The sequence below is a fragment of the Pistacia vera genome, unplaced genomic scaffold, assembly GCF_008641045.1.
Source record: "Pistacia vera cultivar Batoury unplaced genomic scaffold, PisVer_v2 Contig413, whole genome shotgun sequence".
Lineage (NCBI taxonomy): Eukaryota > Viridiplantae > Streptophyta > Magnoliopsida > Sapindales > Anacardiaceae > Pistacia > Pistacia vera.
The window spans coordinates 125,722-142,964 of record NW_022196239.1 but is presented as its reverse complement, the minus strand read 5'-3'; the positions used below and the strand labels follow the sequence as shown (position 1 = coordinate 142,964).

The 17,243-nt window shown below is 37.0% G+C and overlaps 2 protein-coding genes and 1 pseudogene across 3 annotated transcripts; 1 reads left to right on the top strand and 2 right to left on the bottom strand.

Annotated features, from left to right (window-relative positions):
- Positions 1–5,528: 5,528 nt before the first annotated feature.
- LOC116142650 (pentatricopeptide repeat-containing protein At1g11290, chloroplastic-like) lies at positions 5,529–7,289 on the bottom strand. The gene has a single exon (XM_031428077.1). It carries the CDS (start codon positions 7,287–7,289, stop codon positions 5,529–5,531), a length of 1,761 nt encoding a protein of 586 aa, XP_031283937.1.
- A 3,526-nt stretch (positions 7,290–10,815) lies between these two features.
- LOC116142649 lies at positions 10,816–11,550 on the top strand (annotated as a pseudogene).
- Positions 11,551–12,727: 1,177 nt separating this feature from the next.
- On the bottom strand, positions 12,728–16,793 carry LOC116142634 (transcription factor EGL1-like). 2 transcript variants are annotated; one of them, XM_031428062.1, is made up of 9 exons: positions 16,399–16,793; positions 15,467–15,721; positions 15,240–15,336; positions 15,077–15,091; positions 14,841–14,897; positions 13,814–14,722; positions 13,395–13,496; positions 13,053–13,319; positions 12,728–12,865 (listed from the first exon to the last, which is right to left on the bottom strand). In XM_031428062.1, exons 1-9 carry the CDS (start codon positions 16,524–16,526, stop codon positions 12,794–12,796), a joined length of 1,902 nt encoding a protein of 633 aa, XP_031283922.1. In that variant the 5' UTR covers positions 16,527–16,793; the 3' UTR covers positions 12,728–12,793. The 2 variants fall into 2 exon arrangements, with proteins under 2 accessions (XP_031283922.1, XP_031283921.1); XM_031428061.1 differs by having other exon boundaries at positions 13,053–13,496.
- Positions 16,794–17,243: the final 450 nt, after the last annotated feature.

Sequence of the window (17,243 nt, the reverse complement as noted above, 5' to 3'; positions counted from 1 at the left end):
ATTCCAGGCCATTTTCGACGCCCCCATGTCTCCCTCACCATCCCCCAACCGTTGCCGCCCCATTGGTGGCCAGATTTTTGGGGCTTAGTCACTTCACGATCAGGCGCCTGTCAGCAAGAATCTGCCATCCGTTTGCGCTGTGCTTTTTTGACGAGATTGGGGTTGATTGGAGTTTTGTTTGCTGAGATTTTGAAAGGAGATTGTTTGTGTGTTGTTTGGAGGACGTTTGGGATCGGTTAAGAAGTGTTTTGAGTTTGTTTTCTGGGATTGATGGAATTTGGGGGAGGACGATCGAAGCTTTGTAAATTTTTGCACTCCACCTGTTTGTAAAAATTCCCACTCAACTCTCCTTTGAACGGTGGATTTCTCTCTTTTTTTCCTTTCCTCCTCATTTTTCTTTTCTCTCTTATTTCTTTGATGGCTGATTGATAGTATGTATTTTGTATTATGTGATTAAATTGTTTAATAGTGTTGATATGCGATTTTGACACCAACCAAACGCACATGTGAAATGCTGAACAGGTCTAGAGTGAAAAATGAGAGTAAAAGCAATGGACAAGCGTTTAAAGTGGTTCGGATGCTAAGGAAACGAATCCTACGTCCACTGATTTTTGTATTAATGATAGAGGTCAGGTCGCGTTAGCGGACTGACTTACAAATGTTTGTACAAGAGTGAATGCTATATATTTTTGAGAGAGAGAGTAGCTAATCCCGTAAATGAGAGAAGAACTCTCAATTTATAGTGGGATGGATTAAGATTATCATTACTAAATCTGTGAGTTTGTGGAATTATCTGTGCAAATCCTTCTTTATGTTACATTGCCCACCTTCCATAGTGATTTACGTGATTTGGTGCAGGGATCGGACACGTGTAGTTATTATGACTTCTGGCTGATATGGCGCGCACTCACTTTACTGATAGGAGTGGGCTACTCAGGTCACCACGCGATGTGGCTGCTTTTAACTAGCTGCGGACCTACCCAAGCTCTGACCTTCTATACTGACTGAGTCTTGCATCAGCCCTATATTTTTCAAGCATAACAAATAGATTATTGATTTGGGTTGGAAGTGTTTGTAATTAGTGGTGGTTTATGGCGGTAGTGATGGCTGTATGGGGTGGTTCTAGTGGCTGGTCATTTTCAGTTTGAATGTTTAATTTGGAATGACCTTTTCACCTTTGACTGTTATATTAATCAATAGTCTGTTAATTTAAGGATGGAATCTGAAATTTATGAAACCAAGGGTGGGAACTAGCCATTTCGCTTTACCTTGGGTGGGAAACATGTCGTTTACTCCATGCGTAATAATAATGGCTAAGAAAAAGAGTCCTGGAGAAATTCATCTGGTTAAAAACTTAAAATATAAAAAACTTGCATGCTTTGAATTTGAATCGTAGATAGCTGGCAATGAATGATGAAGAGAGAAGCAGGGTCAGCGGGGCATTGAAACAAGAAACGAGGAGAGAAATAGGAGACTTTGCAGAGAGTCTGCAGAAAGCAGGTCGCTTATCAGAATTTTCTTCAGACTTTGTGTAAATTTTCTTTCAATCTTTGTGCCTTTATTGTATTATTTTATATTTTTTCAGGTTGAGGGATGAGGGTGATGGCCTGATGGGGTAAGTTTCGGTTTCTGTTTTTCTATCCCCTTGTTTGCGTAAGGGAATTGCACATTAAAATTAGAGAGAAAAATGAAGTTACTTTTGTTCAGGATCAGGATCAGGATCAGGAGCAGGTACTTTTGGCTTTGTTGTTTGTAGTGTTTTTGTTTGCTTTACTCTTCCTTTTCTTTCTGTCTTTGTGTTGCTTTTCTGGGATGGTTAGGATGTCTCTTACTTTTTTATTTTCTGTCTTTATTAATTCAATGGACAATTGTTTGTTCTTTTCTTCTTTATTTCTTTTCTCTTCGTGCATGAGCTTCAAATTTAATTTATACCCTTTATATACTAATTGACAAACTTTTACCCACGTTAATAAATATCCCAAAACATAAGAAATCCCCTAATAAATATATCCTTTGGGGGGCGTTTGGTTGGCGGTAATGTCAGATTATTAGGGTAATGTCATCTGATATTACTTGATTATCACGTTTGGTTGTTAAGTAATATAAGATTCTGGTAATCTTCAAATACTAATAGTAACTACTATTGGTAATATTGGAGGTAATCTGATTACCTCCATTTTTTTAGGTATTCTGAGATTACCAGGGTTATCTTTTTTTGTTACAATTTTATCTCTTATTAATGAAAATTTTGGACAATAATGCCCTCATTTTAAAATAAATTTACATTAATATCCTATTTCAATTTTACCCTTATTTAACTAAAATTTTGGACAATAATGTCCTTGAATTTAAAACAATTTACAAACTACTGCCACTCAGCCACCACCACCACTGCCACTCAGCCACCACCACCACTGCCACCCAGCCACCACCGCCTACAGCAGCCAACCACCACGGACCGCCTCAGAAAACTCGTCGGAGTCCCTAAAAAAGAACGAGTTTCAGTGGGAGGCTCCGGGAGTCATCGCTATGGCCGTTTTCGGCCATATTGATGGCCGAAAACGGCCAGGGACCTGGCCATTAACGGCCAGATCTATTTCGGCCGAAATAGATTACTAAGAATGTTAGATTACTAGGAATGTTGGATCACTGGAAAGATAGATTACATTGGAAGATTACTGAGAATTTTTAGAAAAATGTGTTTGGTTAGTTGGTGGGTATGTTATATTAATATGTTTGGTTATGGGGAATAAATTGGAAGGTATGTTATTTAAATTACCAAATTGTCCCCTTTTCAAATATTATTAGTTTTTTAATAATTTCTTTTAACCCCCAATATTTCAGATTTAGTTAAAACACACCCGGTCACCCGCTTATATAAAGCTTTAATTTATTACGAAATCAACCCCACCACCTGCCGCCACCGCAGACCACTGCCAGAAGTCTCTGAAAGTCCCCATCAGCAGCTAACCGTGACCAAGAGGCTTCGAACGACCATATTGATGGCTGAAAACGGCCATATCAGGCCAGATCTGGCAGATAACGACCAGATCCCTAACCATTATCGGCCAGATCTGGACGAGATCTGGCCATTAGCGGCCAAATCTATTCCGGTCATAATAGATCTGGCCGCTAACGGCCACGTCCATGGCCGAATCTCGTCCAAATCTGGTCGATAACGGCCAGGGATCAAGCCGAAAATGGCCAGATCTATTCTGGCCATTTTCGGCCAGATCTGGCCTAATATGGTCATTTTCGGCCATCAATGATGACCGAAAACGGCCATACCGAAGCCTCCCAGAGTCCCCCACTGAGTCTCGTTCTTTTTTAGGGACTCCAGTGATTTTTCGGCGGCGGCCAATGGTGGTTGGCCACTGTCGGCGGTGGTGGCTGGGTGGCAGTGGTGGTCTGTAAATTATTTTAAATATAAGGGCATTATTGTCCAAAATTTTAATTAAACAGGGGTAAAATTGAAATAGGATATTAATGGAAATTTGTTTTAAAGTAGGGGTATTATTATCCAAAATTTTTATTAATAAGGGATAAAATTGTAACAAAAAAAGATAACTTTGGTAATCTCATAATACCTAAGAAAATGGTTAAGGCCTTAGGGGCGTTTGGTTGGGGGTTATATGGGAGGTAATGTCATCTTATATTATTTGATTACCACGTTTGGTTGTCAAATAATATAAGATACCGGTAATCTTTAAATACCAATAGTAGTTACTATTAGTAATATCGGAGGTAATCTAATTACCTCTATTTTCTTAGGTATTCTAAGATTACGAAGGCAATCTTTTTTTTTTTTTCTTTTCATTACAATTATATCCCTTATTAATAAAATTTTAGGACAATAATGCCCTTATTTTTTAATTTATTTACATGAATATAGTTTTTACTATTTCACCCCAATTAATTAACTTTTTGGACAAAATCACCATTGAATTCAAAACAAATTGCAGCTCACCCAAGTCACCACCCCTACCCACTTGATGCCGGAATGACACACGGAAGGCTGAAAATGGCCGTGATGCATTGATATGGCCGTTGACGGCCAGATCAATGGTACGTGGCCGTTAACAGCCATCGATCTAGCCGTCAACGGCTAGATCTGTCACTTATGGCCATTTTCGGCCAAAGATCTGGTCGGAAATGGCCATACGGCGCGCAGAGGCCATTTCCTACCTTCCATGCGCCATTAGGTTACCGGCTGTCCACGACCGGCAGCGGTTGGGTTGGTGGGGGTGTTTTGTTGATTTTTCAAACTTTTATTATGGGGTTGTTTTTGCTAAGTTTTTAAATGTATGGGGGTTATATAAGCCAAATAATAATCAATATTAAAAAATAATATAATAATAATATTTAATTAGAGGACAATTCCGGAATTTAGATAACATACCTATCAATTTATTTCTCCCAATCAAACATATTACTATAACATACCCACTAATTAACCGAACACATTTTCCTAAAGATTTACAGTAATCTTTAAAGTAATTCAACATTCCCTTAACCAAACGCTCCCTTAATTATATTTTCTAGATTTTAGATTTTTAGCTGTTTATGGTTTTCATGGCATCCATGAGCAAGGTTAATTCTGAAGAAGAGGAGGTGAATTGTTATTAAATCCTTAAATTCATTTTTTTTTTTTTTTTTATGAGAGGTGTTTGACCAGCTTGTGCACACTTCAACTAATCCCTCAGGAACTTGGAACCATTAGCCGGGTAAGAGTTCCAATGGTCATCCTTATTAGCAACCGAAATGAATTGAACTCAAGACCTCTTGAGTTATACACTCAAAAATTCTAGTTAATCACTCGACCACCCAATGAAAGTTAAATCCAATAAAACTCATTTTTCATGCAACACATTTGCGAATTGTACATGAAATTATTATTATTTCTGTTGTTATTATTAATTCTATAATGCTGCGGCTTGCAGGGCCGGCTTAAGAGGTAGGCAGGTGAGGCACCTATCTAGGGCCCCAAAAAAATGGGGGCCCAANGATCTTCTGTTTGATATAAGTTATAGAATTGAGAATTTAAGGAGAGTATCTACATTTTCTTAGTTCCTCTTCTAGGAAGGGAGTAGTAATGTAAAACTAGATGTTTCAAATTTCTCCGGAATCTATTGTGGACCAGCTGAGAAGTCAAGAACACTGTTTCTCTTCTCTCAAACATATCTCAGGTTAATATTAATCAATAAGTAATCCAAGATCTTGACTTCTGTTCCAGAATTATTATTTCGATGGCTTAGTTATAAGAAACACAAAATGAGAAACGAACTGAAAGAATCAAACTAAGGCACTCTTATTTTTGCAGCTATTATTAATATTAAAATTATATTTCCAACACATCATGACAAGAAGAGCATACAAATTAAGGAATCAATTAAACAAACTTACCTGCTGCAAATACCCAATAGAAAGAATTTTTCAGTTTCTACACATCATAACATCTTATCTTCCTCTGCATACAAGTCTAACAAAATTTTACGATACCTAGAATTATTTGGGTCCAAGGTCATGGGTCATTCAACCACGTACTCTGCTATCTCAATTGATCCGCGTGCTAATCTGCAACCAGAAATAAGTGTTCCCCAGATTCTTTTATCAGGTTTCACAGGCATTTTTTTGACAAATTCAAGGGCTTCTTCGACTTTCCCTTGATGACTGAGCAAATCCACCATGCAAGCATAGTGCGAAAGTTTCGGGGTAATGTCATATTTCTCCTTCATAGAGTGAAACCAGCTCCAACCTTCATATTCTAGTCCACAGTGACTACAAGCAGATAAAACAGAAATAAAAACAACGTCGTTGGGCATTACCCCTGAATCCAACATGTTTGAGAAAGTTTCAAGAGCCTCATCTCCATACCCATTCATTCCATACCCTTTAATCATTGAACTCCAGCAGATTAGATCTTTACTAGAAATGTCATCGAAAAGAGCCTTTCCTTGCTTCATCCTACCAAATTTGCAGTAAAAATTAATCAAGGCTGATGTCAAGTATGAGTTTGATGTGTAGCCTGCTTTAATTAATTGGGTATGTATACTCTCCCCGAGCTCTTGAGCTCCCACTGAAGAACATGCCAGCAGCAGACTAACAAAAGTGAACTCATTAGGTTTTTCATTCTTCAATTGCATCTGTTTAAATGTAGTTAAAGCATTATAAGGCTGCCCTCCTTGGGCATATACAGAGATCATTGCACTCCAGGCAATGAGATCTTTGTGAATCAACTGATCAAACAAATTCCTAGCCATACCCAACTCACCAAACTTAGCATACATATGGAGAAGCGTAGTCCCAAGGAAAGAAAAATTGAGAAATCCCTTTTTTAATAGGTAGCAGTGAAATGACAATCCAAATGTTGTCTCTTCCAATTGTAATAATGCCACAAGTATGTCCCCAATCATAGTTTCATCTGGTTCAAAACAACGAAATTGCATCAATGAAAAGAAACCCAACGCTTTTCTGGTGCAATCATTCTCAATACAACTGCGGATCATAATCCTCCATGAGATTAAATTCTTCTTCCAGTTACCATCGAAAACCCGAATGGAGGCCCCAAGATCCTTACACTTTGCATACATATCCACAAGAGAGTTTTGGACGTTGGTAAACGAAATAAACCCTTGCCTTATTGAAAATGCATGAATCTGCTTGCCAAGAGATAGACCATCAGAAATATAAACACAAGCAGGCAAAATGCTCATAACAGTAACATGATTTCGTTTGACACCGTAACACTGCATTTCCCTAAACAATTCAACGGCTTCAATGTACAGGGCATTTTTCACGCACGCTGCAACCATTGCACTACACAAAACAACATCTTTATTCGATATTTTTTCAAATAATTTCCAGGCAACTGCCATGTCATGATCACAATAAAAACCAAGAATAGCCGTTAAAACCACCACTTCTGATTGAAACCCCATTTTGATGACCAGCCCATGAACCATTTTTATCAATTCTAAACAATTCAATGCACCAAAGGCACCGGCTACATTCAATACCGTTACATAATTCGGCCTTTGATCACTCATAAAATTCGTTTTGAACAAACCAACAGCTTCCTCCGGCTTGTTTTTTCTTACCAAATTCGAAATTTTCGATGTACATGATATTACACTGTCCTCCTCTTGAGCGTAAAGATCGATTGGATTCGTGTATGAATATTTCTGGGGCAAAGTAACGTAACATAAAATACGTATGTCGTTTCCTGTAAAACTGTGTCGTTGGGTAATTCTATCGAACACTTTGTAAGCATTGCGGAGAATACAGCACATGTTTAACCGATACTTACTTGCTCAGCTGTGAAAAAGAGAGAGAACTCTTCTGCTCATGAGGGAGAGAGAGAGAGTGAGAAAATGCACGCAGTAATTCAAACGAGGTCCAAGGAGAGGCGTGTGATTGTGACGAAGAGAAGGAAAAATCTGTCTAGGGTAATACGAAGTCGTTTTACGGTGCTTGCATTTACGAGAAACAGTCCCGTCTGCAAGTGGTTTGTTTGTGCTTCTCTAGTGTATATCATTGTTGTCTACAGAAATAAAAAAATAACAGGAGTAATATATCCAAATTATATATCCCAATTTCTAGATTCCAAATCATATGTTTTATATAAATAATAAATAATTTGTGGGAGAACGACTTGCACATACCCAATGTTTGTCGTAACGATAAATTGGTACCTAAAAAGTTTTGAAACGACAAATAAGTACCTTCCGTCATGTTCTGTTAATAATTTCTGTTTATTAATAGTGAAAAGACTAAAATGCCCTTAAAAGTTTGAATTTTAGTTTTTTATAAATTTAAAAATATCTAAAAAACCCCTAGGTTTACAAATTTAACTAAATAACCCAATATATAAAATTTTTATAAAATAACAAAAACACCCCTGCCACCCGCACTGCTAGATTCCGGCCACCACCGCCGGAATCTGGCCGGAAAGTTGCATTACGACATAGACCCGTCGGATCTATGTCGTAACGCCTCGATCTGGCTTTTTTCGGCCAGATCCGTGGCTGATCTGGCCGAAAAAGGCTAGATCTACGGCTAGATCTGGCCGTCGACGCCGCAAAACTCCATATGTGGCGTCGAAGGCTAGATCTGGCCGTAGATCTGGCCAAAAAAGGCCAGATCTGGCTGCTGCTTCGACGGCCAGATCTGGCCTTTTCTGGCCAGATCTGTGGCAGATCTTGCCGGAAAAGGCAAGATCGGCACGTTACGACACAGATCCGACGGGTCTGTGTTGTAACGCAACTTTTCGGCCAGATTCCGGCGGTGGTGGCCGGAATCTGGCACTGTGGGTGACGGGGGTGTTTTTGTTATTTTACAAAAAATTTATATATTAGGGTATTTAGTTAAATTTGTAAACCTAGGGGGTTTTTTAGAAATTTTTAAATTTATAAAAAACTAAAATCCAAACTTTTAAGGGTATTTTAGTCTTTTCACTATTAATAAACAGAAATCACTAACAGAACATGACGGAAGGTATCTAATTATCGTTTCAAAACCTTTTGGGTATCAACTTGTCGTTATGGCAAACCTTAGGTATGCACAAGTCGTTCAGCCATAATTTGTAAATTAAAGCTCAAAAATTAATTAGCATCATATCACTCGAAAGTTGAAACACAAAAATTATAATACAAAATGACACAATAATAAAGGAAATGAGAATCGCGACTCAGCCGGAACATGGAAAATCATTGAATCAATATAGATTTTTATCTAAGAACAAGTTTAGTTATTTGAACTCTTGCTATATATATTCAACTGAGCATGTTTTCGCTAGTAGTATAATATATATATTGTTTATTGTAATTCTTGTTTGTTCCTTGTGGCTGCGTCGCCTTTAATGGTTTTGTGGGGATCAAAACGCATATATTCAGAGCTTTTGCTCATGTGGGCCGGTGACTGAATATAACAAGGATCCGTGAGTAAAAACTTTAATTATTGCTTATTAAGTGGAATTAATCATATTGTGGTTTCGTTACAAATTCAAACTAAGTGAAACTTGAGTAGTGGGAAATCTATGACTAGGTTAAAATCAAGAGTTAACCATTTTTTTCCACCCAAATAATGGTTTAATGACATTTTTTCACCCATGAACTTTTAAAAATACTTATTATTCAAATTATATTCCGATGACATAAAGAGCAAACCGATACAGGCGATTAAGGCTTTTGAAAAGAGGACACTGATAAGTCTTTTTGTGGTGGAAGTTGATTTTGAGGTTGATATTGATCGGAATTTGACTTGGAAGTGACAGTTGTACCAACTCTAATCGTTTGATCCGGGAGATTAGTCGGGTCAGTAAGAGTAGGGTTTGAAGGGTTTTGAAAGTGATGATCGAGGAGGGAATTGTGATGGTGTGGGGTCACAATGATGCTAGAATAAAATAGAATATTAATTAAGTAATAAGTGGTATTTTAAAGTTTATGGTGAAAAAATATCATTAAGCCATTATTTGAACGAAAAAAAGTCGTTTACTCTAAATTAATAACTTAAAAAGTAGAAACAGAGCCTGTAATGATTTTGATAGATTGTTTACAACTATAAAACAAGGTGGTGGTCGTGCTTATCAGCTTATGTCTGCCATTTGATGGCCAATTATGAGTTTTTCGCTCATTACGAGGTAAGTGGGTTTCAATTAATGGTACATTTGAGAAATAATCAAGTTTCTTTAATCCAAGGTATTTGATAACGCACACACTGTTTGCCAACTATGATTTCACAATAGTGAACTGGGACTGTGGATTTCAGAATTTCTGTTTTATAAAACTAAATGGTGTTCGTAAGTCAAATGGGCATCAGATTTGATTGTCTTAGTTTTTATACGCTAGGGTTCACGAAGCAATTGAGTCCAGTGGGAAGTGCAGGCACTGAAAATTTTACCACTGTAAATTGGAGCTAATCTGATGTATTTCCATTAGTAAATGGTATCCATTATATTCATTTATTCTGGAATTTCTCATGAGTTATGCTACAGATAAGAAGATTCTAGTTGTTTCTATATAATGAAAAATATGAATCAAGAGATTCAGAGGTTTACATGCTTAGTCTCCAGAATATGGGCTGGGCAAACTTTCTCCGTAAGAATCCAAGCTCTGAAATCAATGCACACAGAATATGATAAATTCATGTGGAGAGGACACCATCTTGCCATACACCAGGTTGTCATTGCTCCATTTGACTGCAAAATAAACTATTCAAACTTCATTTCGTTGACTTGTCACATATAAAGCCAAATTCCATCTTTTTCGTTGAGTAGATGTATCTCAAGCTCTTTAGGTCGACTTATAACTAACTAGTTGCCAGTTTTCTATGTTGCTGTAATGAATATATCTATTGAAAGCAGCAACTAGTATAAGATTATAGGGCTAATATTGCCTATTTGCAGGAATAATACAGAATTAGTTGATTTAACTAGTCTTTTTAAAAACATAAGGAACAAATTAACCTCTTTGATTAGTGCATGTGAATATGATATGTCATATGTGTATGCTTTTGTGTGGTTATAAGCTATAAGCCTATAACCAAACATCGTTTAATTGCCCAAGAACTAGGTTGACAAACCAAACCTTTTCTCTTCATATGTCTGAATCTCAAACTGTGGGATCTTCCAATTTAGACATTCCCAGCCCTTGGACTCATCCTCTGTCCTCATTCTGAGCCTGCAAAACATGGGGTTTTTTCCTCATCAGCAATCATGGAATTTCCAAGGATGTTTAACGAGAATTAGTATGCTTTCAAAAACTCTTCGGCCTCCCTTCGATACAAGCTTGAACTTGGTCCTTTTATTCCACGAAAACTTATACTCCTCATTTCATAGCTTCTCCTTTCTCGAGAGTCTCCGAGTTGCTGGACCAAACTTCTTTGCATCTGCTCAGAGTTCTGCAAAATACTTTTGACCAACAGAGTTTGAATTTAGGTATCTTTTTATTATTATTATTTCTGAAACTTATACCTCCCATTTCAGAGTGTATCTTTCTTCTTTTTGTACTTTTTAACTTGTCTCTTTTCTGTTTTTTACTCCTGACAGTGAGATATTGCAAGAATATGCAGCAAGATGACAGAATATCAAAGAAAATTATAGAGGTATTGCTAATGTGCTGGGGGATGTTTCGAGAAGAAATACTATGAATCAGAATTCAAGAATTGTCATGGATATTTGAGGATTATTAACTACACTCCGCCACAAAGTTTGGAGAATGAAGTAGAGGGGCTAGGAATGCACACAGACTGAGCTGTGTAACTATCGTGTACCAAGATGAAATTGGTGGGCTTCAAGTGAGATCAAAAGAGGGAAAGTGGTGGACATTAGCCCATTTGAAGGAACCTGGTGGTGAACATTGGAGATATGTTGCAAGCTTGGAGCAACGAAAAATTAGATCATCAGAACATCGAGTTATTTTAAAGCACCAGCTAATCGTTTATCTCTAGCTTTCTTTGGTGCTTTGAAGATGAAAAGGTGATTTTGGCACCAGATGAAGTGGTAGGGAAGGCAATATGAAACTTTACAAGCATTTGTGTGCTTGGATTATCTGAAATTCGAGAAACCAATGTAAAAGGGAGTTTGAAAAGGTCGGATTCACAGTCAAGACTTTTGCTGGGATCGGACTCCAAATTTGAATGAAGTCAATATTTTCTTAACCTTCCATTTGTTGTTCATGTTAGGGACTAAAAATTGTGTTCCAGTGTGTTGAGCGTAGATGAGAGAAGGGATTCCATTGGGTTTGGGGAGCTCTGACCTGTTGGTAGTAATAGGGCAAAGGCTGGACGGTTGGGAGTTAACTTCCAAACTTCCAACTTATGTATTATATTCTCTATTTATCTACTTATGATTGTATTGTCTGGAAATATATAATAGACCCTACTTTTTGTTATGCTTATTCTTTTTTTTTTTTTTTTTTGGTTGACGGGAGTATCGTTTATCTGGGTTAACTGTGCACATCTCAACTAATTCTCTGAACCTTAAGTTGACAGTTGAGTAATTTCCTTATTTACATCTATTAGCAATACAGGAGATCAAACTCAAACTTCTTAAATAATATACTCAAGAATCCTAATGACTGCTAGATCACCCTGCGGCGGTTTGGCTTGCTATTCCTTGCTTTAGATTTTGATTTTTAATATCCATTAAAACAGAACAGAAGGCAACGCAAAGCGAGATGGTTATGAATGACCCAGTGTAAAGAGAAATCTTCCTTGCTTTCACGACACCAGGGGTTTCCGTTGACTTCTGCTGCAACGAAAATTGAGTTAGGCTAGGAGGTGATATTGCCTGCCTTTATTCAATCTTTTCCTCGTTCTTGAGCCGTTTAATAATTGATTGCATGAAGTGGCACTTGACAACTTGCAATTTTGGCAGACCCATTAGAGATAGAATATTCTCAATTTAATTTCAGCTCACATGTAGACAGTAGTAATACAAATTAAAGAATCACAATGATGTGCTCATGAAGCCACAAATCAGAATTCCATCAATCAATCAATTATATGGATCAATAAGATACGGAAATTGCATCATAAATTAAAGCATTTTATTCAACTGAAGTGAGATACAGCATGAGCAAATAGTAGATAGATTACATTGAAGGGTTTGTTCTACATCAATGGGGCAAGTCATAAGTCAGATCATTAGATGAGGCCGACGAGTTGATGCAGAAACATGTCAGGAGGAAGTGGATCCAGTTTCTCACATTACAACTACACGTTACATAGAAGAAACTAAATCTACAGAATTGAAAATCCTACTAGTGTAGGTCGATTACTAGTTTGATCCGACTTCCTAACACTTGCCAGCAACCTTCCATAGAGCTTGTTTAATCATTGCTGCTGGTGAGACGGCTGCTCCTTGAAACTGAAACCAATTCAAATGAGTTAAACATGTGCATTTGTTTGTGCAGGGGAGAATTCAGAATGCAGCTAAAATGTTGTACTGAAGGCCAGATTAAAGTAAGTCCAAATATACTAAGTTATGCAGAGAAGATGAAGAAAAAGGGTGGGGAGAGGGAGGGGAATCTGCTAAGAGTGACCTTAACACAAACCTTAGATTTAAGGGCCAGGGTGAGAATGCCATCAAGATTTGACGATATAACTGAGTAGGCATCCAAGTGCAGATTGTTTATAGCATCCATGATATCTAGTAATATAAATTCTCTATATGGACATCTCATCTCAATCAGAACCTCTTTCTCTTTAATACTGATTTTCACATCGAATGGTGGGCCATCTTTGAGAACAACTTTATTGGTTTCTGGGTCAGTTTCATCAATGTCACTGGCCTTCCTCTTGTTTATCCAAGGCTTCCTTCCCTGATCAATTTTTTGGTTGTCATAGTTATCAGATATCTGTTCTACCATATCCAGGTGATTTCTTTTAGGCCTTGCCTCAAAATCAACAGAGTCCATGCAGGATTCCAACTCTTCTACTCTTGCCTCAAGCTTTTTCAAGTATTTAATAGTGTCATTGAGAATTGATGCTTTGTCAACCTGCATAAAAACGATCAACTTAACTGATAAGAAAATCAGAAGACAGCCAAGCATTTGATTTCCCAACAATGATTTATGAAAAAAAAAAAAAAAAAACAATGAAGAAAGGGGAAAGTCATTTCGAAAATTTGCAGTCATTGTGAAGGCATTACTAACTAAATTAGAGTGTCAATAAGCTGCATGGTTCAGAAATTAGATATTGTTGATAACTTTCGTAAACTTCCCAAAGTATTTTGTCACAGTGACAGAAACCTAGAGAAAAGATTATCAGAAAAAAGAAATGACAACATAATTTGAACAGATTATAGCAGAATCACCTCACAAATAGATGGAACCATTGACCTTAGGACCATAAATGTTTCATTCTCTCTTCTCTGATCTGATGAAACATGTCCAGCGCAAAAATCATCCCTTCCCATTGTTGTAAGGCAATTTTTTCCGCAGATTTCCTTCTGCGACTTATGAGGGCAACTGCCATACATCAAAGGGACCGTAAATAAAATCTTTTTTAATATGTTCAGCTGTACTCGTAGCCTATGACCATCAGTTATTCCTCCTTTCTTCCAACTCATAAAGCTGGATTTGTTACCACAACTAAGAAAACACAGGTTTTCAGTCAAACGATTTGAGCTTGCCAAAATAGCAGAAAGAGTTCTTTTGTATTGTGAGTCATCATCTGCTCCAAGATCTAAGGAACTTAGTTTAGTATGATTGCCTTCTTGAAGTTCTTTCAATTGAATTTTTCCAACATTTTCGCGCTTTGGAGAAGAAGTAGCCCTTGTTTGGTGCACAAAAGCTTCAGATATACAGTCACTTGAGTTCATGGAATCTGGTAGGCCATTGCTGAAGTCATCATCCATGAAATGCCAACTTTGAACTTGAGAAGCCCCACCATTAATACCTTCAAGCATGAAAGAGTCTTCAGTCTGGTGATTATGCTCACAGCCCTTCGAACATTCATCAGGAGAATCCATGTGGAGTTCTTCATTGATATTTCCCTGTAAGTCATCAACTCCGTCACCATCAAATTTGATTTCTTCTCTGGGAGAATATAGGCTCTCCAATGCCAATGTATCTACTATCTCATGGCTGACCTTGGCGCAAATTGGGTCATTATCATCATCTGCATTATGAGGAGGAGAGGAAGATTTCTCTGAGCAAACAGGCTTCGAGAAGTCCAATAAGGAAGCTTTGACATGTTGAAGGAGACTTGGATCCTCCGGGATCTTCAAATAACCCAGAAAATAAAAAGAAAGACTAATTACTTAATGGGTAAATAAGCTACAGAGCTCATATAATCAAAAAAACAGAATCTTGGGGATCTGACTTCAGAAAAGAAACTACCAATTCAGTGACACCAAGCTCAATCACACCATCAAGATGAGGAAAACATACAACCGTCTGCAACAATAAAACAAAGGAAAATGTCAACATTGAAGTTCACAAAATGAATGAGATTGGTAAAATGGGTTCAACTTTTAAGTTGCAAGCAGACAGTGTTGTGATCATCAGTTATAATAATCTCCTTCACTTTTAAATATTTAGTTTTCTTTTTGGTGTTCAAGGAGAGTTCCTCATACCTGAATAGATGCACTCTAAGAGAAATGGTCAACAACCAGATGCAGAAAGAAGATAACAAGGAAACACAAAAAGTCAGTTTGTTTCTCTGGTTGTAATACATGATTATATACAGAACACATGATATCATTTAAACTGAATTTAACTAGAATAAGGAATATCTACCTTGGCCAATAAAGAACGTGAGAATACTTTACTATCAGCATATTGAGCATTACATAGCCATATGGTTTCACCATTTGCAAGTGCTCTTCCTGGCAAACTATGAAACAATGTTGAAGTATCATGCTACTACAGTTAGACCAGTGGTAATAATACAAGATTATGAGGGGAAACATCATTAGCCAGTTAGAGAAAAAATTAAGATTTGAACAATAGAACAGAGATAGTACCCTTGGCCAGTATGGAATACAAAGGACATGCAAACCAAGTAATACCACTCTGCATCTGTGAGATCCTCCGGAGACAATGCAGCAGAAGGCCTCTTATTAGCCTGCTCACTTTCTCCTTCCAGAAGAGACTCATAAAGCTCTCTTAGTTGCTCGCTCCTTTGTAAACCTATTTTATCAGCTTTAATTTCCATGGCTTGGACAGTCTTCATAGTCTTGATGTCTCCGTTGTAGTATCCATCAAACCACACCAGCACCCTAAAGAATGTTGACCAGACCACATTTTATCTAGGTAAGTACAAAGAATATGAATGAAAAGTATGTAAACTATACTCATTATATGTCATTTATTAATAACTAATCAAAAGAGGAAATACTTTCAGCGGCCATTTTCACATCAAATCAGCAAAACCTCACTATCCACTTTCCCATTTTCTACAAATATCCATGTAAAAAAGGGACTAAGCATTAAGCTTGTGTATTGTAACATTTCTTTACTGCCAAATGGTAAACAACCCACCGACTTCATACCACTAACTTTCAGGTGGTCCATTTATAGCTGCCAAGAAATCAAAATCTGAGCTCTTAAATTGCATTCCAAAATGACATACAGATATTAAACATCAACTTCTCAGGAAATTTAAGAAACGAGTAAACCAACCCAGATGCCAGTTTCATCAATTTTTACCATAAGGCAACGTCATTGCATTTTCTGCGGCAGAAAAGCCATAATTTACCAAGAAAAATCTGAGTTAGACCAGAAAGTAAAGTTATCATTTTGGATAGAGAGATGATATCCACAAATTCAAGACACTCCAAAAACTACACAAACCCAGATATACAAGTCAAGAGAAAGACACCCAAAAAGGGAATTTGACAGAAGAATGGAAATAACTTTGTGAAAAAAAAAAAAAAAAACCGTGGAGGTAACATACCCTTGTTGTGTAGTTGATAATGACCAGAAAATTGCATAGCTCCACTGGATACTTCTAACAGCCACTGCAAGCTGTTTTCTTAAGTTTTGCAACAACCCATCATGGTTTTGGGTGGCATTAGCAGCCATTTCACAAACACAAGTACCACCTCAATTCAGGTTATAGTAAAGCAAGAAAACTCATCAACTGTTCAACACTTTCAGTAGAGTGAAAAAGAAACAAAAGAAAAAAAAAAAAAAAAAAAAACCAAGTGTAGGGAACTTGTGTCAACAAATCCTGATTCTATGACTAATCACACATAGCTCATACCAACTTTGGTGAAGCCTTCAAGTACACATAGCATTGAGCCAAAAAGCCAGAGGAAAATTGGACTTTCTATGATCTTACTCTTTAATTAAAACTGTGGGACACGATATTATTTAATGAAGAATATCCAGGATAAAAAACAATTGTATTTATTTATTTATGTAAAAAAGTACAGGCCAATTTTATTTATGGTAAAACTTTAATTATCTTTCAATCTTTTTCGTACTTTTTTAAAAAGAAAAAACAATTTAAAAATATACTTCATCAACCTATATTTTAATTTGCCCATTCAAAAATATAAATATCATGCTGAAACCAAGAAAAAGTTGGTAACAATAACATTGAAGAAACAGTAAAGAAAAGTGGACCCTATACTATTGACAGCTTGACTCTAATAACGTTTTCTTATTGGGCCCCCATTAAAGCCCATAAATTATAAAATCTTTATTCAGATTTCAGAGAGCAGAGAGCAGTAGCCAGTAAAAAGTCATGACGTTTGTCTTCTTCGATATAAATTCTTGTTTTTCTCTCTTTACTAA

Coding starts and splice junctions, on each gene's coding strand:
- LOC116142650 (XM_031428077.1), bottom strand. CDS start 7,289: ATGTGCTGTATTCTCCGCAATGCTTACAAAGTGTTCGATAGAATTACC.
- LOC116142634 (XM_031428061.1), bottom strand. CDS start 16,526: ATGGCTGCTAATGCCACCCAAAACCATGATGGGTTGTTGCAAAACTTA. Junction 15,337..15,466: donor GTATTCCATACTGGCCAAGG/GTACTATCTCTG, acceptor ATTGTTTCATAG/TTTGCCAGGAAGAGCACTTG. Junction 12,866..13,052: donor CCCTGGCCCTTAAATCTAAG/GTTTGTGTTAAG, acceptor AATTGGTTTCAG/TTTCAAGGAGCAGCCGTCTC.